Here is a 23,176-nt window from a genome sequence, read left to right as displayed (position 1 = left end):
ACATTATTTATTTTTATTTTTTATTTTTTGTCATTTAGCAGACGCTCTTATCCAGAGCGACTTACATTTAGTGCATACATTTTCATACTGGCCCCCCGTGGGAAACGAACCCACAACCTGTGTCCCTGTCCCATACATACCCATCTGCCATTGAGCTGCATGGTATGTCTGCCCTCTAGTGGTCAGAGAGCTGTAACTGCGCCCTGCGGGACTCAGCCTTTGGCCTCTCTGTGTGTTGTGGATTTGCAGGAGATTAGAGTTAAAATTAACCTGCTTAAAAGAGACTGGTCCTTTTTTTTATCCATCCACTGCTTTTTATAGGATCCACTGCTGGGAGTAATGGTAGTCTGTCTAGACTGTTCTGCTATCTAATGTTTTCTAGACTGATAGGCAGAGTCAGCCAGCCAGCCAGCCTCTCACTTTCTCTCCTATCGTTTTCACTGTGCTTACTATATGTGTCTCTAGCTCCACACAGGAAGTTATAGTGACAGTGGAAGGCTGTGGTATGAGTGCTGTTGTGTGTGTGTGTGTGTGTGTGTGTGTGTGTGTGTGTGTGTGTGTGTGTGTGCGTGTGTGTATGTGTGATGTGGTCAATGGCCATTCCCTGGGAAAGCCACATCATGTGGAGTCTACTCAGACTGGTGTTTGGTGGATTCCTCTGGGCTGGCCATGACTCTGACCTGGAAACTTGGAGCTAGAGGAAAACCCCTCCACACACACACACACACACACACACACACACACTCATACTGTGCCCACACACTATACTGTACACTAGCCCATACCCTCATAGTCACCTTGTCCTCAGTGACCCTAGTTTCTTCTTGTTAAGCTCTTGTCTCAGTGTCTGTGTTTACTGAAAACATCCCCCTGTTTTGTCTGCGTAGTCATTTGTTTGATCTTTCACACTGATCTCTCACTGACACAGAAGGTCTCACTTTCTCTCTAACACACACACACACACACACACACTATTGGTGTCTCTGAATCTCTGATATAGATCCTGCCTGATGTCTTGCTCAGCTAGCTGTGTGTATGAGGGTTGTTTTGGCTGGTGGTTCTCAGTCAGTCAGTCAGTCAGTCAGTGGAGAATGGGAGTAGGCTACTCTGCTCTGCTGTGCTCCATCAGACTGTGTTAGTTAATCTGCTGGCCGGTGGTGTCGTGGTGTCGGCGCCACTATGAAGGGGATTATCTACCGACTAATCTGTCTGTGAGCACACCACCGCCCCGACCCACGCTCTCCCTCCGTGCTCTCTTTCACACTCTCTCGCTCTCTCTCTCTCTCTCTTTATCGCTCTCTCTCTCTTTATCGCCCTCTCTCTCTCTCTCTCTTTATCGCTCTCTCTCTCTTTATCGCCCTCTCTCTCTCTCTCTCTTTATCGCCCTCTCCCTCACTCTCTGGCTCGGTGGTGTGCATGGCTGGGAGGGCGGGCGGGGGGCCGGGGCGGCTGTATGGTAGGGTGGGGGCAAGAGGCGAGCAGTGTGGCGTCTCTCCAGAGATTAGAGGCGTGTGCCATTTTAATCTCACACTCTTTGATTTCAGGACTTCAAGGGCTTTAGAGGCGGATGGGAGGTTACGATGACGTTGAAAGAAAGACGTTGAGCCACAGACAGACAGGTGCACAGGTGTTCACTTTCTCCCGGGATGAGGAGGAGTGTTTAGGATGTAATGTTCAGGAGCTAATGAGCGGTGTGACCCGTTAGTGGTGTTTAGGCCTCATCCAACCACAACGTAGCAGGATGTTTACCTGTGCACGTTTATGGGCATGTCTCAGCCAATCAAATCAAATCAAATCAAATTGTATTTGCCACATGGGCTGAATACAACAGGTGTAGCCCTTACAGTGAAATGCTTACTTACAAGCCCTTAACCAACAATGCAGTTTAAAAAAAAAGTAAGTGTTAAGTAAAAAATAGATATATAAAAAATAATTAAAGACAATCAGCACCCAGCATGGTCACTGGTGGCAACAGTGTGTGACTACTTTGTCCTCCGTTTAAACTGTAACTCAACACCTTTTCTCTCCACTCTTTTGTTGCTTTCTTCTCCTCCTGTTTTTGTAAATATCGTCACAGGTCACTAGTGAGAAAGGGGGAAAAAGAGAGAGAGACAGGGATCTTTTGTTCCCAATTGGGCTTGTCTGTTATTGGCAAAACTCTGCGGCAAAATTCAATATGGGTCTTTCTCAACGCTGCACTTGTGATAAGCAGACCGTTTTCATTGATTGAACCAGGTAGGCTCATCATAGGGTGGTGCTGGCTTATGATGTCATACACACAGCATCCCCTATCAAGCCCAGTCCCCTTCTGAAGCTTCCATCTGGCTGTGGTCTTTTTCTGAATGGGACGTCCCCTGACTGATCTGGTCCTGGTGTCTCTCCATCCGGTCCGGGGCGGTTCTGCTTGGCGGTCTGTCAGAACCCAAACCTCCGGTCTGACCACAGGCTGAACACAACCCCTCACAGTCACAACCCACAGCCTATAGGACTTTAGTCTTTATGAGAGCGTAATTACACACCAGCAGTGTATTTATACACGTGTGTGACTCAATGGGCCATGTGTGTGTCTGTGTGTGGAAGGAGCGTTCCCTTTGTGTAGTGTGTGTTTGTGTACAGTACAGTTTGTACGTCTGCACATTTGTATTGTGTAAAGCTGGTGGCTGTTTATCACAGGAGGTTGGTGGCACCTTAATTGGGGAGGAAGGGCTCGTGGTAATGGCTGGAGCGGAATAGGTGGAATGGTATCAAATACATCAAACACATGGTTTCCATGGTTTCCAGGTGTTTGATGCCATTCCATTCACTCCGTTCCATCCATCATTATGAACCTTCCTCCCCTCAGCAGCCTCCACTGATGTTTATGTATTTCAACATAAACTAGGTGAGCCTGCAAAGTGTATTTTTTGTGTGTGTCTGGAGGGCACGGTCTGTGTGTGTGTGTGTTTTAGAGAGTGTGTGTGTTCAGGTGTTGTGGTCATGTTGATGCTTGCCCTGCTGTATGGCAGCAGGTGAAACCAGTCTAACCTCATCTGTAACAGGTCTATGTAGTGAGGTTATAGAGAGAGCATCAGGGTATGAAGCCTTACCTCTGTCAGACTCACCATGGTCACCTGCCTACCACTTTCACATACACTCAGGACCCCTGGATGTTTGGTGAGAACTCTGCTGTATGTGTGTGTGTGTGTGTCACTGTTTGTTTTAGTGTGCGTGTGTATTCATGACTGAGTGTGAGCGGGGGTCAGTGTCAAATTGATGTCCAATTGCAGCTGTTTTATTCTGGGCTGGCAGTGGGGCAGCTGGAGTGAAGCGGCAGCCTGTTGCTCGCTCTCTCTCTCTCTCTCCTTTTATTTTTCTGCTCTTGCAGTTGTTCCACTGTGTCTGCTCGACTTGATCCCATGTCATTTCGATTTTGCTAGAGCGAGAACGAGAGAGAGGGAAAGAGAAACTGTGTGCGGTTACAGTGGTGGAGCATGTTTTATTTTTTCTTTGTATTTGAATTTCTTTTAATCCCCTGAGCTGCGGCAGGTGGAAGGGGGGGGGGGTGGTTTTGTGTGTGTAAGTTGAGTGCCGGGATCATAGCTGTATCACTGTGTCTGTGTCTCTTTCACACATATACACGCCACTAAACTCCCTCTACACACACAGGACAGGACAAAGCCACAGGGACCTGCTGTTGGATTTAGGCCTACCACATTACCAGCCTACAGTAGAAAACTCCATCCGGACTTTAAGAGTGGAGCACAGTGTTGGGGCCCGGCCCTCAGTGTTCACAGTGTACATGTTGGATGTTGTGTGTGTGTTTTTGTCTCTCTGTCAGAAAAGTGGATTTTGAGTGACATATTGGAATGATCGTGACGGATCACACGGAGCGGAGTGCAGAAAGGAGGGAACAGAGGAGGGAGAGCGTGAACGAGTGACCGAGACAGAGCAAAGGAAGAATTGGTAGAAGTGAAGTTGGACAACGAGCTGGAGGCTGACAAAAGGAGGAAAGAGAGAGGGAGTTGTGAAGAGAGAGAGAGGGAGGGCGGGAAAGAGAGAGAGAGAGAGGGGAGGGCGGGAAAGAGAGGGAGCGAGAGAGACAGAGGAGCCAGCCCTCTGGCAGTGACAGTTTGTGTGTGTTAGGGGGGTTGACAGACACAGTGGCTTTGTGTCCTGCTGAAAACCGCTGGACAGGACACTGCTGTGCTGGGAGAGGAGAGGCACTGTCAGTTAGTCTGTCAGTCGCTCTGTCTGTCTGTCTGTAGCGAAGCCAGACCTCTCTGTTACCAAACCCTCTGGCGTACATCTGCTCTCCAGGACTTCTTTGATTTCATCTCAGGGCCCAGGACGCCCCACCACGGCATGCGTGCACCCCCAAGCGTGTGTGTGTGAGCGTGTGTTAGTGTGTGTGCCTTGGAAAGCTCATGCCCTTCACATCCATGGAGGTCAGGAGTTTGAGACTGTGATGTGGGACTAAAAGCAGGTATCTTTGGAGACGTGCCAGCGTCAGGATGGAGAGGAGAACCGAGGACTAGACTGAACTGAATTGGTTGGAACTATTGGGATGTAATTTTTTTCAGGGATGGTCTTGGTCCATCTGAAGAGCTACTCAGCCCTCTTTGTTTCTGCTTTCACTGCTTGTTTTATCTCCACGGATTTATGCTGACAGTATGACTTGGCCAGAGAGGGGGAGTGTGTTACACTGACACCTGCGTCGTTTACTGGAAAATAGCGTGTTTGTGCGATACTTTCAAGACTTTGTGTGTGTGTGTGTGGCCCATGTGGGCATTGAGTCGGCCCGTGTTGGGTAATCTCTGTGCCCCCATGCCCGCGGCTATGCCCCCCTACCCTGCTCTACCAGCTGGGTCAGAGTGGTGCTTCCAGAATCCCGTAGGGGTGGACTGTAGTGCCCCCGAGCCTCGCTGTATCTGGTTGGCAGTGCTGCATGGTGCCCCCTTGCCCTCACCCTCGCCCTCACCCTCGCCCCCCACCATGAGGCCAGTCACGGTCGGCAATGGACACGGCTGCACCAGCAGGGCCCAGCAACGTTCTCACCAGCCCAGGGTAAGGACTGGGCCCAATGCCCGCCACACCCTGCCATGCCATCTGTGCTCTGTGGGCAGGGGGTCTGTAAGATGGAGGTTTGTGTGTCTACCTCAGAATCTCAGTTGAGGTATCCATAGAGAGAGTTATGTGGAACTGGTGTTTTGCTAATTGTGCAGTGTGTATGCTTGCTTGTGTGTTTGTGTGTCAGAGAGAGAGAGAGCTCCTCCTAATGTGTTTTCTCTGTGTCTGTCACAGGAGGTTGGTGGCACCATAATTGGGGAGGACAGGCTCGTGGTAATGGCTGAAATGGAATAAGTGGTTTCCATGTGTTTGATGCCATTCCATTCGCTCCGTTCCAGACATTATTAAGAGCTGTCCTCCCCCAAGCAGCCTCCACTGATGTCTGTGGCAGTGTGATGCTGAATGTGAGCGACAATAATGCACTAATCATTAAGCATCAGCTATAGTTGTGTTGTCCTCTTTAGGGGGTTGTGCCATATTGACTGTTTTCCCCTGGAGGGTTGTTACTAATTAGTGAGTTAAGACAGATGGAGGGGCTTGTTAAGTGGCAGTTTGAGAGGGGGTGTAGGGGCAATACGCCCCCCAGAATTCAGGGCATCTCTCATCCATGTGCACTCGTTTAGTGTGTGTGTGTGTGTGTGTGTTTGCTCTCTCTCTGTCTCTCTCACAGACACACAGTTGAGAAATGGCGGCTTGGGGAATGTGGGCAGGCAGGGGAAAGAGCAACCAGGGCCAGGCTACAGTATATGGACACAGCTGGCGTAAACACACTGTCTGTGTGCAGTAATGGCCTCTCGCAGTATGTGGACTGCATCAGTCCTGGAATCTCAGCTAGCTCCATCTGTAATTGTGTTGACCAGGATAGTAACACCAGTGTAACAGTATGTGGGTAATGCCAGTTAAATGCCACAGCGATGATGTCATTCTAATGTTGCTCAATGGCCAGGTTGGTGAGGCCATAACACACAGCACTCTCAGTATCTCTCTCTGATGGGAGTAGACACATTTGATACATCCAGTAGCCTAATAGACGTTACTGTTGTCTGTATGCCACTGAATGTAGGGTTTAAAGAGTTTGGGTTATTATGGCTAGGATCTGTACTGAACAGAAATATAAACGCAACAATTTCAAAGATTTTACTGAGTTACAGTTCATATAAGGAAATCATTCAATTGAAATAAATTCATTAGGCCTAATCTATTGATTTCATATGACTGGGACTACAGATAAGCATCTGTTGGTCACAGATACCTTTAAAAAAAAGGTGGATCAGAAAACCAGCATTTGCCTCATGCAGCGCGTCACATCTCGTTCGCATAGATTGATCAGGCTGTTGATTGTGGGATGTGGAATATTGTCACACTCCTCTTCGATGGCTGTGCGAAGTTGCTGGATATTGGCGGGAACTGGAACACGCTGTCATACACGTCGATCCAGAGCATCCCAAACATGCTCAGTGGGTGGCTTGTCTGGTGAGTATGCAGGCCATGGAAGAATTGGGAAATGTTCAGCTTCCAGGAATTGTGTACAGATCCTTGCGACTTGGGGCCATGCATTATCATGCTGAAACATGAGGTGATGGCGGCGGATGAATGGCACGACAATGGACCTCAGGATCTCGTCACGATATCTCTGTGCATTCAAATTGACATTGATCAAATTCAATTGTGTTCGTTGTCCGTAGTTTATGCCTGCCCATACCATAACCCCACCGCCACCATGGGGCACGCTGTTAACATTGTTGACATCAGCAAACCGCTCACCCACACAACGCCATACACGTGGTCTGCGGTTGTGAGGCTGGTTGGACCTACTGCCAAATTCTCTAAAACGATGAATGGAGGCGGCTTATGGTAGAGAAATGAACATTCAATTCTCTGGCAACAGCTCTGGTGGACATTCCCGCAGTCAGCATGCCAATTTGCGCGCTCCCTCAAAACTTGAGACATCTACTGTATGGCATTGTGTTGTGTGACAAAACTTTACATTTTAAAGTGGCCTCTTATTGTCCCCAGCACAAGGTGCACCTGTGTAATGATCATGCTATTTAATCAGCTTCTTGATATGCCACACCTGTCAGGTGGATGGATTATCTTGGCAAAGGAGAAATGCTCACTAACAGGGATGTAAACAAATTTGTGATTTTTTTTCTCCAGATAAATAAGCTTTTTGTGCGTATGGAACATTTCTGGGATTTGTTATTTAAACTCATGAAACAAGGGACCAACACTTTACATATTGCGTTTATATTTTTGTTCAGTGTAGAATAAAAGCTCAGGTTAGACAATTGCATTGGTTAGACAAACAATAAGATGATAATTATACAGATAGTTAACTAACCTCTGGTTGATGTAGTGTTAGCCTAGTCCTCTCCAGTCCTACCTATTTCCCCCTGGGGTGTAGGTTAGAGGCCGTTTTTGGGAGGGAGAGTTGGGTATGTATTACTGGAGATTCATATTCAGCAGAGTTGCTCAAGCTGAAAACCCTGTTTAACTGATGTGACATCAACTGACTTGATCTGACAGAGGGCTCAGACAGGTTCTTGAGAAAACACACACACAGAGGAATTCAGGCGGTTATGTAAATGACAAACGTTTTTTTGAAGCTGTGTGTCTGGTACAGTGCCTTGCAAAAGGATTCATCCCCCTCGGTGTTTTTCCTATTTAGTTGCATTACAACCTGTAATTTAAATGGATTTTTATTTGGATTTCATGTATTGGACATACACAAAATAGTCCAAATTGGTGAAGTGAATTCAAAAAAATAAATAACAGAAAAGTGGTGCGTGCATATGTATTCACCCCCTTTGCTATGAAGTCCCTAAATAAGATCTGGTGCAACTAATTACCTTCAGAAGTCACATAATTAGTTAAATAAAGTCCACCTGTGTGCAATCTAAGTGTCACATGATCTCAGTATATATACACCTGTTCTAAAAGGCCCCAGAGTCTGCAACACAACTAAGCAAGGGGCACCACCAAGCAAGCGGCACCATGAAGACCAAGGAGCTCTCCAAACAGATCAGGGACAAAGTTGTGGAGAAGTACAGATCAGGGTTGGGTTATAAAAAAAATATCAGAAACTTTGAACATCCCACAGAGCACCATTTAAATCCATTATAAAAAAATTGAAAGAATACAACAAACCTGCCAAAGAGGGCCACCCACCAAAACTCACGGACCAGGCAAGGAGGGCATTAATCAGAGAGGCAATAAAGAGACTAAAGATAACCCTGAAGGAGCTGCAAAGCTCCACAGCGGAGATTGGAGTATCTGTTCATAGGACCACTTTAAGCTGTACACTCCACAGAGCTGGGCTTTACGGAAGAGTGGCCAGAAAAAAGCCAACACGTTTGGTGTTCGCCAAAAGGCATGTGGGAGACTCCCCAAACATATGCAAAAGATACTCTGGTCAGATGAGACTAAAATTGAGCTTTTTGGCCATCAAGGAAAACGCTATGTCTGGTGCAAACCCAACACCTCTCATCACCCCGAGAACTCCATCCCCACAGTGAAGCATGGTAGTGGCAGCATCATGCTGTGGGGATGTTTGTCATCGGCATGGACTGGGAAACTGGTCAGAATTGAAGGAATGATGGATGGCGCTAAATACAGGGAAATTCTCAAGGGAAACCTGTTTCAGTCTTTGAGATTTGAGACTGGGACGGAGGTTCTGTCAGTGTTGTTGTATTGGTGTGGTGGGGAATCAGGCGCAGAAGCAGAGGTACAGTCCAACAAGACTTTACTATGAACAATAATCCAAAAAGCGGCTGAAAGCCAAACAGACGCGCACAGGCGTCCACAAACTATCGCACGAAACACAGTGCGCAAAACTCTCCTAACAGCGGAGGAACTACTGAATAAATGGCGTACTGGCAAACAAGGCAAAGGTACGCAAGACACTTGACCAAACAATTACACACAACACTATACAAACAACAAGGAAACTAAATAGGGTGCTTAATGAGACCTAACACTAGACAGGTGTGGCTAACAGACAAAACTAATCAAACAGGAAACAAAGAACATAGAACGGTGGCAGCTAGAATTCCGGAGACGACGCACGCCGAAACCTGCCCGCACAAGGGAGAGAAGCAGCCTCGGCCGAAACCGTGACAGTACCCCCCCCTTGACGCGCGGCTCCAGACGCGCGCCGACTCCGGCCTTGGGGACGACCCGGAGGCCGCGGCGCAGGGCGCGTCGGATACTCCCGATGGAATTCCGTCAGGAGCGACGGGTCCAAAATGTCTCTCCTCGGCACCCAGCACCGCTCCTCCGGACCGTACCCCTCCCACTCCACTAGATACTGAAGACCCCCCCTCCGACGTCTAGAATCCAAGATGGATTTCACGGAGTACGCCGGTGCCCCCTCGATGTCCAACGGGGGCGGAGGAGTCTCCAAGATCTCATTTTCTTGGAGTGGGCCCGCTACCACCGGCCTGAGAAGGGACACATGGAACGAGGGGTTAATACACTTATATTCCACTGGTAACTGTAATCTATAACATACCTCGTTCAACCTTCTCAGGACTTTAAATGGCCCTACAAACCGCCGACCCAGTTTCCGACAGGGCAGGCGGAGGGGCAGGTTTCTGGTAGAGAGCCAGACTCGATCACCAGGTGCGTACACCGGTGCCTCACTGCGGTGGAGATCAGCGCTCGCCTTCTGACGTCGGAGGGCCCGCTGCAGGTGGACGTGTGCAGCGTTCCAAGTCTCCTCCGAGCGCCGCGCCCACTCATCCACCGCAGGAGCCTCGATCTGGCTCTGCTGCCAGGGGGCCAGAACCGGCTGGTAACCTAACACACATTGAAAGGGAGTTAGGTTAGTGGAGGAATGGCGTAGGGAATTCTGGGCCATCTCGGCCCAGGGAACGTACCTTGACCACTCCTCCGGCCGGTCCCGGCAGTATGTTCTGAGAAACCTGCCCACATCCTGGTTTACGCGTTCCACCTGCCCATTACTCTCCGGGTGGTACCCCGAGGTGAGGCTTACCGAGACCCCCAACCGCTCCATAAACGCTCTCCAGACTCTGGAGGTGAATTGGGGACCCCGATCAGCCACAATGTCCTCGGGTACCCCGTAGTGCCGGAACACATGGGTAAACAGTGCCTCGGCAGTTTGCAGGGCCGTAGGAAGACCCGGCATGGGGAGCAAACGACAGGCCTTAGAGAACCGGTCCACAACGACCAGGATGGTAGTATTCCCTTGAGAGAGAGGAAGGTCAGTTATAAAATCCACCGAGAGGTGGGACCATGGTCGTTGTGGAACGGGCAGGGGCAGTAACTTACCCCTAGGCAGATGTCTAGGCGCCTTACACTGGGCGCACACCGAGCAGGAGGAAACATAAACCCTCACATCCCTGGCCAACGTGGGCCACCAATATTTGGCACTAAGACAGTGCACTGTCCGGCCGATACCCGGGTGTCCAGAGGAGGGTGACGTGTGAGCCCAATAGATCAATCGATCCCGACACTCGAGCGGAACATACTTCCGACCCTCCGGGCATTGTGGTGGACTAGGGTCGGTGCGTAATGCCCGCTCGAGCTCAGAATCGAGCTCCCACACCACCGGTGCCACTAGACACGACTCCGGCAGTATGGGAGTGGGCTCCACGGACCTCTCCTCCCCGTCATACCGCCGAGACAGCGCATCTGCCTTACCGTTTTGTGACCCAGGGATGTAGGTGATCTTAAACGAGAAACGGGTCAAAAACATACTCCATCTAGCCTGCCGAGGGTTCAGCCTCCTCGCTGCCCGGATGTACTCCAGGTTACGGTGGTCCGTCAAAATGAGGAAAGGGTGTTGAGCCCCCTCAAGCCAGTGCCTCCACACCTTAAGGGCCTGTACCACAGCTAACAGCTCCCTGTCCCCTACGTCATAATTTCGCTCCGCCGGGCTGAGCTTCTTAGAATAGAAGGCACAGGGGCGGAGTTTAGGTGGCGCGCCTGACCGTTGTGAAAGCACGGCGCCAATACCGGCCTCAGACGCGTCCACCTCTACCTGAAATGGTAAAGAGGGATCCGGATGAGCCAGCACCGGAGCCGAGGTAAACAGGTCCTTCAGTCTCCCAAACGCCCTGTCCGCCTCGACCGACCACTGCAGACGCACCGGACCCCCCTTCAAGAGAGACGTGATGGGAGCTGCCACTTGTCCAAAACCCCGGATAAACCTCCGGTAGTAATTCGCAAACCCCAAAAACTGCTGCACCTCTTTCACAGTGGTTGGTGTTTGCCAATTACGCACGGCTGACACTCGGTCTACCTCCATCTTCACCCCTGAAGCTGACAACTGATAACCCAAAAAGGAGATCGACTCCTGGAAAAACAGACACTTCTCCGCCTTCACATACAGGTCGTGCTCCACCAGCCTCCGCAACACTCTGCGCACCAGGGCCACATGCTCGACACGGGTGGGCGAGTACATGAGAATGTCATCAATGTACACCACCACTCCCTGCCCCTGCATGTCCCTAAAGATCTCATCTACGAATGATTGGAAAACTGACGGAGCGTTCATCAACCCGTATGGCATGACCAGATACTCGTAATGGCCCGAGGTAGTACTAAAGGCTGTTTTCCATTCATCTCCCTCCCTGATGCGCACCAAGTTGTACGCGCTCCTGAGATCTAACTTCGTGAAGAAACGCGCCCCATGCAACGACTCCGTCATGGTCGCAATCAGCGGGAGTGGATAACTATACTTCACCGTAATCTGATTGAGACCACGGTAATCGATGCACGGGCGCAAACCCCCATCCTTCTTCTTCACAAAAAAGAAACTCGAGGACGCAGGGGAAGTGGAAGGCCGTATGTATCCTTGTCTCAGAGATTCCTCTATGTAAACCTCCATAGCTTTCTTCTCCTCCTGAGACAGAGGATACACATGGCTCCGTGGGAGCGCAGCTCCTGCCTGGAGATCTATCGCACAATCCCCCTGCCTATGGGGTGGCAACCGCGTCGCCCTCGCCTTACTAAACGCAATAGCCAAATCCCCATACTCAGGTGGAACGTGCAATGCGGGCACCTGGTTTGGACTCTCCACCGAGGTAGCCCCTACGGAAACGCCCAAACATCTACCCACACACTGAGCAGACCACTCCATCAGAGCCCTCTCCTGCCACGAAATAACTGGGTTATGGGTACTCAACCAGGGCATGCCCAGCACCACCGGATACGCAGGAGAGTCAATCAGGAACAGCTGAATCATTTCCTGATGATCCCCCCGCGCACACATCCTAAGTGGCGCCGTGACCTCCCTGATCAAGCCCGTACCCAACGGACGACTATCTAGGGCGTGAACGGGAAAAGGAACATCAACAGGAATAAGGGGAATCCCTAACCTTAAACAAAACTTTCTATCAATAAAATTCCCAGCCGCGCCCGAATCTACCAGCGCCTTATGCTGGGAATGAGGTGCTACCTGTGGGAAACTGACAGGTATACAAAAATGGGCAACAGTGAGCTCTGGGTGAGTGGGGCGCCTACTCACCTGGAGGGAATCCCCAGTGCGGGACCTGTCGTCATCTCCCTGAGGAGGCCATCCCCAGCACCTAGCCGCGGTGTGTCCTCCCCGACCACAGTTGGTGCAGCGGATGGACCCCCTCGCCTGCCGACTCCTCCTATCTCTAGCGCCAGCGCCCCCGAGCTCCATAGGACATGGCTCGGATGCGCTGGAGGGTGGAATGGACGGACCCCCTCAGGACGTCCGCGGGTGGCCAATAGGTTATCTAACCTGATAGACATGTCGACCAGCTGGTCGAAAGAGAGACTGGTGTCCCTACAGGCCAGCTCCCGACGGACGTCCTCTCTTAGGCTACATCGGTATAGATCGACGAGGGCCCGCTCATTCCACCCTGCATCAGCCGCTAGAGTACGGAATTCAAGCGCAAATTCCTGCGCACTCCTCCTCCCCTGCCGGAGGAAGACCAGACGCTCCCCCGCCGCTTTCCCCTCCGGGGTATGGTCGAACACCGCCCTAAAGCGGCGGGAGAACTCGTCGTAGGTGACACTCGCGGCGTCGATCTTCCTCCACTCCGCGTTGGCCCATTCCAACGCCTTCCCGGACAGGCAGGAGATCAGGGCAGACACGCTCTCATGCCCCGAGGGTGCCGGGTGTACGGTGGCCAGGTACAGTTCCACCTGGAGGAGGAATCCCTGGCACCCAGCCGCGGTTCCGTCATAGGCCCTCGGGAGAGCGAGTCGGATCCCTCGGTGTTCTGGCGCTGGAATGGGCGGGCTGGCCGATGGTGCTGGCTGTGCTGGCGGTGAGGAAGGTGTTGGAGGTGCGCCCCAGCCTCGGAGCGTGGTGATTACCTCCTGCAGGGCGGTTCCCATCTGGAGGATCTGTTCTTGTTGCTCCCGAACCTGGACCTCCAGTCTCGTCGGCGCTGCTTCGGCTCCTGCTGATTCCATTTGTGGTGTGTAATTCTGTCAGTGTTGTTGTATTGGTGTGGTGGGGAATCAGGCGCAGAAGCAGAGGTACAGTCCAACAAGACTTTACTATGAACAATAATCCAAAAAGCGGCTGAAAGCCAAACAGACGCGCACAGGCGTCCACAAACTATCGCACGAAACACAGTGTGCAAAACTCTCCTAACAGCGGAGGAACTACTGAATAAATGGCGTACTGGCAAACAAGGCAAAGGTACGCAAGACACTTGACCAAACAATTACACACAACACTATACAAACAACAAGGAAACTAAATAGGGTGCTTAATGAGACCTAACACTAGACAGGTGTGGCTAACAGACAAAACTAATCAAACAGGAAACAAAGAACATAGAACGGTGGCAGCTAGAATTCCGGAGACGACGCACGCCGAAACCTGCCCGCACAAGGGAGAGAAGCAGCCTCGGCCGAAACCGTGACAGGTTCACCTTCCTGTAGGACAATGACCCTAAGCATACTGCTAAAGCAACACTTGAGTGGTTTAAGGGGAAACATTTAAATGTCTTGGAATGGCCTAGTCAAAGCCCAGATCTCAATTGAGAATCTGTGGTATGACTTAAAGATTGCTGTACACCAGCGGAACCCATCCAACTTGAAGGAGCTGGAGCAGTTTTGCCTTGAAGAATGGGCAAAGATCCCAGTGGCTAGATGTGCCAAGCTTATAGCAACATACCCCAAGAGACTTGCAGCTGTAATTGCTGCAAAAGGTGGCTCTACAAAGTATTGACTTTGGGGGTTGAATAGTTATGCACGCTCAAGTTTTCCGTTTTTTTGTCTTATTTCTTGTTTGTTTCACAATAAAAAAAATATTTTGTATCTTCAAAGTGGTAGGCATGTTGTGTAAATCAAATGATACAAACCCCCCAAAAATCTATTTTAATTCTAGGTTGTAAGGCAACAAACTAGGGAAAATGCCAAGGGGGGTGAATACTTTCGCAGGCCACTGTATGCTGATATGACTGTTCTGAGTGTGCGTGTTTATCCTGTTGTGAAATACTGTATGTGTTTAAGAGACTGTCATGGTGCAGCTGGCCTTTTCACTGTACTGACACACAATCAGATGTTGGCTGTCATGCTAGTTTGAACTAGGATGTATTCAGACTTGGAGAGGAGCCGGAGTAGAGACAATGATACAGCTGGAAGGGCCTTTGATACACAGTAGATGATGTGGCTAGGGCCCTGGGTTTTTCCTAACTACCTGATCTGACCAGGAAGAACTATTGACCCTTAAAGTATTAGTAATTATCACTTCAGTTTGTATCCTGTTCTCTTCTCCAGTCCCCCATCCACCCATCAGACCAGCTCTCAGACCAGGGCTATGGAGCAGACAGTGGGTCTTTGGATTAAAAGCGTGTCAGCGTTTGTAACCTCTGTAAAGCTCCACTTTTCAAACGGGATGCAGCTCTCAGCTGTTTGAAAGAGCATTGTTCCCCCAGTGGCTCTAGCACTGTGTGTGTGTGTGTCTGTGTGTGTCTGTGTGTGTCTCTGTGTGTGTGTGTGTGTGTGTGTGTGTGTGTGTGTGATAGAGAGGTTTGTCAGGCATTTCTTTCCTTCACCATCAATTTCAACCACTCTGAACTAATATAGCTTTATAATCACTTCATAACTGTATCATCTTTAGGCTGGTGATGTAGTGGCTCATATGGACATGGTTGTAGAGTAGTGGTGACATGGACATGTCTGCTGCCCACCCCAATAGAAACACAATCTTTTTTAGTTTTAGTGGAGAATAGCCAGGCAGTCACTGATGTCCCACACACTCAGGGCCAGGCAGGCAGGCAAGACAGGCAGTGGGGTGGGAATCATCTCTGGCCCAGAGCTCCAGTCTCTGTGTGTTTGGGGTAATCACAGGGTTTGGTATTCCCAGCGCCGGGAGGGGCCGTGTGGTCGAAACCAGCGTGCTGGAGCCTGTCTCGCACTTGGCCCAGCCTGCTCTCGCTCCTTCCCTCTCCACTCGCTCCTTCCCTCTCTCTATCATTCTCTCCTTCCCTCGCTCTCCTCACCCCCTCCTTGCCAGTCCCTGTCAGTGTGTGTTTCAACATGCCTCGATCCAACCGCTCCCTCTGTGGAATTCTCTTTCTTTCTCTCTTCATATCTTAAGCCTACTCTTTCATTTTCACTCTCTCTATTTTCCTCTCTTCTCTTCCCTCCCCCTCTCTTTCATACATCTCTCATTTACACTTTCTCCCTTGTTATTCTCATGTCTCGTCTGTTTATGAAATGTGGGAGAGTTACTTGGGCATTGTGACATGGTGAGAACAAGGTGACATCATCAGCTATATAGAGAGCTATGCATCGAGCGGAGGAGAAAGAGAGGATGTGTTGTAAAGGTCACTACAGCTGGATCATATGGCAAGAATGTATATGTGGTGATGGAGGAAGGAGAGATGGAAGGGAGGAGAGGTGAGAGCGGTAGAATGGAAGGAAGAACAGAGGAGAGAAGGGACTGTATTGTAGAAGCGAGGGATATTGTGAGAGAGAGCGAGAAAGAGCTGACCCCCTGTGGTTTTGTATTTATAGGTGCTCTGTACGCCTGGTTATCCCTCCTCTATGGTACCACACTTCCTGTCCCCAGCCTGCCACTTCCTGTTGTTGAGCGGGCTGGGTGATTGGCCCTGCGAGGTCAGAGTGTGTGGAGGGGGGAGGGGGCACAGGAAGTGAAATATAGGGTTTGTGTTGGGGGTTAACCCTTTACACTTGTGGGAATTGACCTATATGGATAGGGCTAAATATATATATTTCCTACAGAAGAAATATGGAAAGCATATGCATAACCATGGTAGCAATTAAAAGGGAACAGTTTGGAGATTATGGGAAAATCATTAGATTAAAGGTGAGGACAGTTCATCTGACACAAGACTGAATCCAAACATTACACTGTTGATTTAATGTACATTTTACATTTACTGTACTTTTTCGCCACATTTGTTGATAACGAAATCTGATAATACTCTGGATACCTTCAGTAAAATGAGAAGAACATTCTTGGAAAATGTGGGGTAGGTGCAACATAAAACAAAAACTTTACAAGGGTTTGAGTGAGAGGACTAACTGGTGTCTCCAAGTGGCCACACAACTCTCCAGAGTGTGCACAGTTCTTAAGTATTTTCAATGCACTTTATGACTCAAAGAAGAGTCATCAACTATAAGGTGCTTTTTTGAGCACTCCTAGCTGTGGCATTGAGGAACTAGAGCACACTTGTAGTTGTTTTGGTTGGAACACATTCCTGCATCCCCGCAATCATACAATTACCCTTGTTGTTTACGCAATCCAAAAACGGTCCATTATAAATAGCAATATGGGTCAGGTGGGCATAATTTGAAAGCTTGTTCCATTGCCAACATGACTAGCTACATTTCTATAATACGATCTTACAGTCTTAGGCTTTCCCAAGGCAATTCAGAGAAGCAGATCGTAATTCTTGTGCGCATAGAATGGAGTCACGAATGCATTCAAATGCGTGGTCCTTCTTCACAATAGACAAACATAAGCTCATTCTGTTCAGGACAACCCAGGGTATGACGCCATGTCATCTTGTAACTGAACATCAAACATAGTTATCATAAACATGGACACTGTATATGACATGAGTTTTATGATATGGAAATGTGAAGTGCACATTTGGACTCACAGGTATTTGGCTTGCTTGTATGACATCAAAGCTGTATTTATTATAATCCTCAACGTCTCATCTTTCAAAATACATCGAGTCCTCTTAATTTACAGCATTTCCCTCACACAGAAAACAACACATTTGCAAAAGTTGCCCAATTAGCGGGAGAGATGGGGGCAACTTCTTCATGTGGTGCTCAAGTTCAGAACGGCTGTAAGTCAAAACCCATAAAGCACTGTGAAGCGGAGACCCTGACTTCCATGTATAGGATGTGACAGTACTGCCACTGCATTCCAATTTAGGCTCTTATCAGTGCCCAAATCTGCCATTTCAACCCGTATACGGGTACGAGTGTGAAGGGCTACTGCCAGCTGTGGGCCAGCCGTACTCACCAGTCACCTATTAGCATTAAAACATGGATACACACACACACACACACACACACACACACACACCCTCTCACACACCCTGGGAGTGGAGAGTCAGGAGGAGAGACACCGGTACAATTATGTAACTGGGCTTCCATAGAGAAGAGTCAATAGGTATTTTGACCAAACAGGCTCATCTACGTTTACGAAGGTTGTGTCTCCCTCCTCCCTCCCTCCCATCCCTGTTTGGTCAGGTGGTTGTGTTTGAGTGACAGATTTGGGTTGTAGCAGCAGAAGCAGGGTGTTAGTTTTCACATGTATCTGTCATGTTTGGTATTTTCCCAGGCCCAGAACTATGATGCCTTCTTTGGGGAAAATGAGTGGAAATCTACTCCAAATCACCCTGACCCTTTCACACAACTCTGGTGCGCTATGACATGACCAAGGTCAATCCTGATTGGTTACCGGCATTCCTTAATTGGTTAGAGTTCCGTCCTGAGCATTCCTGAGTGTTTCTCCCAGGAGCCCCTCCCGCTCCACTCCGTCTAGACCTGGGCTCTTCCTGACAGCGTCCGGACCCTCCAGGACCCACTAGTGTTTTATGGGACATTGTTGTGGTGCTGGGTGCCATGTGGGGACTGCCTGGCCCTATGGGCCAGCCGTGCTCACCTCTCACCCACTAGCATTAAAACATATGGATACACACACACTCATTGTCCGCCAGTCTCCCAGGACAGAAACAGACACATTCCTATTCCTGCCTGCAGGGGAAGTCACTAATGAAGTAACCAGCAACCCATAAGGTGGTCACTCTGGGGTCTGTCTCTTGCTGTTATGGCTCCAAGTATAGCATGGATGTCGTTTGACCTTTGTTCCAGTTCCATAAAGTTATGAAACTTTTTCCTGAGAATACTTGGTGGAAGGAGGAACTGGTTGGGTACTTATGGAGTGTTGACCGTTGGAGTGACATAGGTGATTGTTTTAGGGATATGACCTGAGTCTCACGTGTATTCATTCTCTTTCTGTTCAACAGGCAAAGGGGTGGAGAGATGGGCTCTCCTCGTCCGGTGACAACCCTCGGCCTGCGATGGCAGCGGGAGTGGGAGGAGAGGGGGTTGGCGTTGGCTGGCAGGGCCCCCGGACGCTACTACTCCAGAAGAACTCCCAGGGCTTCGGCTTCACACTGCGCCACTTCATCGTCTACCCACCAGAGTCTGCCCTGCACACCAGCCTCAAGGTACCACCACTGGACACAACAACTGGGGCTTTAAAGGAATAATCCACTCAAAACCACACATTCTGCAAATATGTGAGAGCAACATATGTTGTGAAGAAAAATCGCATTTCAACGTTTATAATAAATTAGAAGACAATAAAATCATACTTGTAGATATCTGCAGAACTCAAGTCGACTACAAAACCCACAATGCAATGCTCTATCTAGAAAGGCTGGCTGGCTGGCTGGCTAGCTAGGTAGCTAGCTAGAAAAAATTGCTACACTCCATAATACCAAAGTCATTATCATCATGTGAAGTAGTTACAGTAGCTAGTTGTAAAATCCCTGAAACAAACTGCACTATCAATTTTGGTATTTTATTAGGATCCCCATTAGCTATTGCGAAAGCAGCAGCTACTCTTCCTGGGCTTCACACAAAACATGAAACTTGACATAATACAGAACATTAATAGACAAGAACAGCTCAAGGACAGAACTACATCAATTAAAAAATTGCATACGTAGCCTACATATCAATACATACATACAAACTATCTAGGTCAAATAGGGGAGAGGCATTGTGCCGTGAGGTGTTACAATATCACCATGTTCGACCTGGTAGAGATAACGTTTCTAGCTCAAAGCTGTGTGAGTCGAGTTGCTATGGCAACTCACAGGGCGACTAGAGGAGAAAACAGGTTTGTGCCATGGTAGTTGAAGGAAGAAAGGATATTAATCTTTGAGGACGTTTGAACAAAATATATACTTTGTCGTGACGATATAGACTGATGGATGTGTTCTACACAAGTATGCCCATATCATCTATTGGCTTATTTGGCGATCTGGAGTGTTCGGGTAATTGTTTTAAAAGCGTTATGAAAACGGATAGTTTGTAATCCCCATCTCCATTGACGAGAACCTTATCATGATGAAGTATCACGTCACATTTCATTTCTAGGGTGGATTATCCCTTTAAGACTGACCCAATCATATCACATGGACTGTAAGGCTGAGCCAATCAGATCACTGGAACTGTAAGGGGCAGTAAGACGGGACCAATCAGATCACAGGGCAAGAAGGTCGGAGGTCGATCAGAACACAGGAGCAGTAAGGTCAAGACAATGGGGGACAATGGATGACAAGCCAAGCATAGCTAATTAAATGCAGGGATTGAACAAGCGTAGCCAATTAAAGTGTTGGGGTAGACTCGTATGAGTTAATCAGATTAGGGACATAGACAGATGGATGCCATAAGAAGAGCCCTGTCATTAGAGTAGAGATGGATAAACAAGCGAAGGACAGAAGGGGATGCAACTTAGGTGATACACAACCTGTATGACCAATTAAGGAGAGAGAGTCCCATTAAGTTATCAGTCTGTTTTACCGTCTATGGACAGACAATGCTACCACTGCCAGCGTACCTTTTGGCTGACTTTTTCCAAAAGGAGGGCACTGCTGTAAGAAACCGTACAGGGACAACAACAGTGTTTACCTGAAAGATATGTTCTATCTTAACCTTACAGCCATTCAGCATCATAGATAACAATCTCCTCAGAAAAAGCATCATCCCTGTGGGTGTTTTGTTCTGTTCTCTGAGGTGTCGGGGCAGACAGAGCTACAGATGTGAAATGGGGGGGGGGGTTCAGCCAGCCGAAACAAGGTCCCTATTATGATGAACCCCCTTCAGCCCCCAGCCGAGCAGCTGCAGTAAGGACAGGACACAGTGGGTGCGTCCAAAAATGGCACCCTATTCCCTATATAGTGTATTAATTTTGACCACAGCCCTATGGGCCCTGGTCAAAAGTAGTGCACTATAAAGGGAATAGGGTGCCATTTGGGACACAACCTGTGTCAATAGGCTCTGTTGTCCTGGCCTGCCTGGTACCACTCTCATATCACCCCCAGCCTGGACCGGCAGTACCATGCCCTCTACCAGGATCCCTACGGACAATGGGCCCACTGCTGCCTGCACTGTCCTGTCCCCAGGGTCACATGCTGCTGTGAGGGGCAGCTAGTGGCACAGAGAACGCAGTCTTCTTCCCTACCCATCTGTAAGGGCCTCAGGGGTGACTGCCCCATCAAAGACCTGTATGATGTGTGACTCCCTTCATCATGGACAGATGCCTGATGATCTTCCTAATGGACTGATCAGTGCATACATGGCACCTGTCCCTAACCCGAAATCTATATCCACAGAGAGAGAGAGAATCAAAGAGGGATGTGGAGATGAGGATAGTGCATCTCCATCTCTCGGTCCTCAGCCCCACCCCAGGCCCGCATGTGTCCAGACAGGGGTGGTCAGCTCAGCTGGGGAGCGTCCCTGGCTCCTGGCTCTATTCTGGGGCGGCAGCCCTCCTTTCTCTAGCCATAAACCCCCACTATTGTCTGTGGAGGCAGGAATGAGCCCACTCAGCTCTGCCTAAAGCCAGGCACCAGCCAGCCAGTCCACCCTGCCCCTCACTCACCCCAAACTGCCCACTCAGCTCAGTGTGTGTGCGCCTACATCAGTCTATCACCCTATCAAACAGCACCCATGATAGACAGACTGTTTGCTCAGTGCTGCCCTCGTCTGTCTGATCCAGACAAATACATGTGTTTGGCTCTGTGTATGACATCACCACCTGCAGACAGTCAAACCTGTTTGAGTGTCTCTGCTGTGTGTGTGCTGAACGTTAGGAGCTCATAAACCAGAACTGGTCTGTTTGTCTGAGAGTCCTGGCTGGGATACCAGTGAAGTCACTCCTCACATGCTAATCATCTTGTAAAAAAAGATCTACATGATTCAAATGCCAGACACTGTGCATAAACACGAGCTTAGGGGACACTTTGAGTGTTTGGAAGCTTCCATTCACACGAACAACCACACATGTGCACACAACAAGTAGATACACTAGTGTACACTAGTCTTTTTTTATTTATTTTTTAACCCCTTTTTCGTGGTATCCAATTGGTAGTTACAGTCTTGTCCCATCGCTGCAACTCCCGTACCGACACAGGAGAGGCAAAGTTCGAGAGCCGTGCGTCCTCCTAAACACAACCCAACTGAGCCGCACTGCTTCTTGACACAGTGCCCGCTTAACCCGGAATCCAGCCGCACCAATATGTTGGAGGAAACAACGTACACCTGGTGACTGTCAGCGTGCCCGGCCCGCCACAGGAGTCGCTAGTGCGTGATGGGACAAGAACATCCCTGCCGGCCAAACCCTACCCTAACCCGGACGATGCTGGGCCAATTGTGCGCCGCCCTATGGGACTCCAGAGCCTGGACTCGAACCAGGATCTCTAGTGGCACAGCCTTAGACCACTGCGCCACTCGGGAGGGTGCACACTAGTCTAAGGCGTCGTGGCTGTTTCCTCACCCAACTCCACCCTTCCTATGGCGGCAGGTAGCTTAGTGGTTAAGAGCGTTGTGCCAGTAACCGAAAGGTCGCTGGTTCTAATCCCCGAGCCGACTAGGTGAAAAATCTGTCGATGTGCCCTTGAGCAAGGCACTTAACCCTAATTGCTCCTGTAAGTCGCTCTGGATAAGAGCGTCTGCTAAATAATGTAAATGTAATACCTGTGTCATTCTGGTTTCACGGAAAGAGGTGGACGTTGTGTGAACAGATGTTAAGGTTGTCGTGGAGCTTTGTCCCCTGGGTAACATTGTCTGTATGGGCCTGGATATCAGTGTTGATGTTGTTTTTCATTGTCTTCACAGGACGAGGAGAACGGGAATGGAAAGGGTAAGTTGCCCCCCCTCTCCCTCAGTCAACACCATCACCACTAGACTCTGGTCTCTCGATGATGTCACCACCCCTCTAGCCAGGGTCCCCCTCTAGTCTGTAGCTACACTGCTCCCCCTGCAGGATCGAGCCTCCCCGCTGCTGCTGATGGGCTGGTGGCCCCAAAACACTGGTCCTAGGACAGTTTGATTCCTTATCTTGTAATGCTCACAGTTAAGAAAAGGGGGAAGGAAACTGAACCTGGACCTGTGCATAGAGTTGTCTTTTTATTGAGTCTCAATTGGATTATTGGCAGTATTTATGTTCATGTCATGATATTGATGCATATAGTATATTCCCACTAGGCACACACTGGTTGAATCAATGTTGTTTCCACGTCATTTCAATGAAATTACGTTGAACCAACGTTGAATAGACGACGAATTGAAGTCTGTGCCCAGTAGGCAATGATTAATTAATAGTTATTATCAGGTTCTATTTAATCAATTGAAGAATGAACTGACAGTAACATACTGTATGTTCCATGTAGGGAGAAGTAGGTTGGAGCCAATGGACACCATATTTGTCAAGAATGTGAGAGAAAGAGGTCCCGCTCACCAGGCTGGCTTGTGTACAGGTAAGGACAATATGTGTGTGAATGAGAAAGAGCGGGACGGGAGAATGAGTGTGGGCAGAACAGTCTGATTTGTAATGGAAATAACCTGAAGAGCATCAGACATGATCACACATAGATGATGAGATCAGAGCGAGAGGGAA

The 23,176-nt window shown here is 49.1% G+C and overlaps 1 protein-coding gene across 1 annotated transcript in view; it reads left to right on the top strand.

Moving 5' to 3' along the window:
* Nucleotides 1-4,758: 4,758 nt before the first annotated feature.
* The window catches only part of LOC311105094 (rho GTPase-activating protein 23-like), a gene marked incomplete at its 5' end in the record, with an annotated part of 54,014 nt that continues 35,596 nt past the window's right edge, over nucleotides 4,759-23,176 (top strand). Inside the window, 4 exons of the mRNA XM_084147095.1 lie at nucleotides 4,759-5,043; nucleotides 18,513-18,716; nucleotides 22,396-22,420; nucleotides 22,950-23,036. Coding sequence (XP_084003221.1) covers nucleotides 4,759-5,043; nucleotides 18,513-18,716; nucleotides 22,396-22,420; nucleotides 22,950-23,036 — 601 coding nt within the window. The remainder of the gene's footprint in view (nucleotides 5,044-18,512; nucleotides 18,717-22,395; nucleotides 22,421-22,949; nucleotides 23,037-23,176) is intronic.

Source organism: Coregonus lavaretus (genome assembly GCF_964263955.1).
Source record: "Coregonus lavaretus genome assembly, chromosome: 2".
NCBI classification, from domain to species: Eukaryota; Metazoa; Chordata; class Actinopteri; order Salmoniformes; family Salmonidae; genus Coregonus; species Coregonus lavaretus.
The sequence above is the reverse complement of the archived record's forward strand: the minus strand, read 5'-3'. Positions and strand labels throughout refer to the sequence as shown.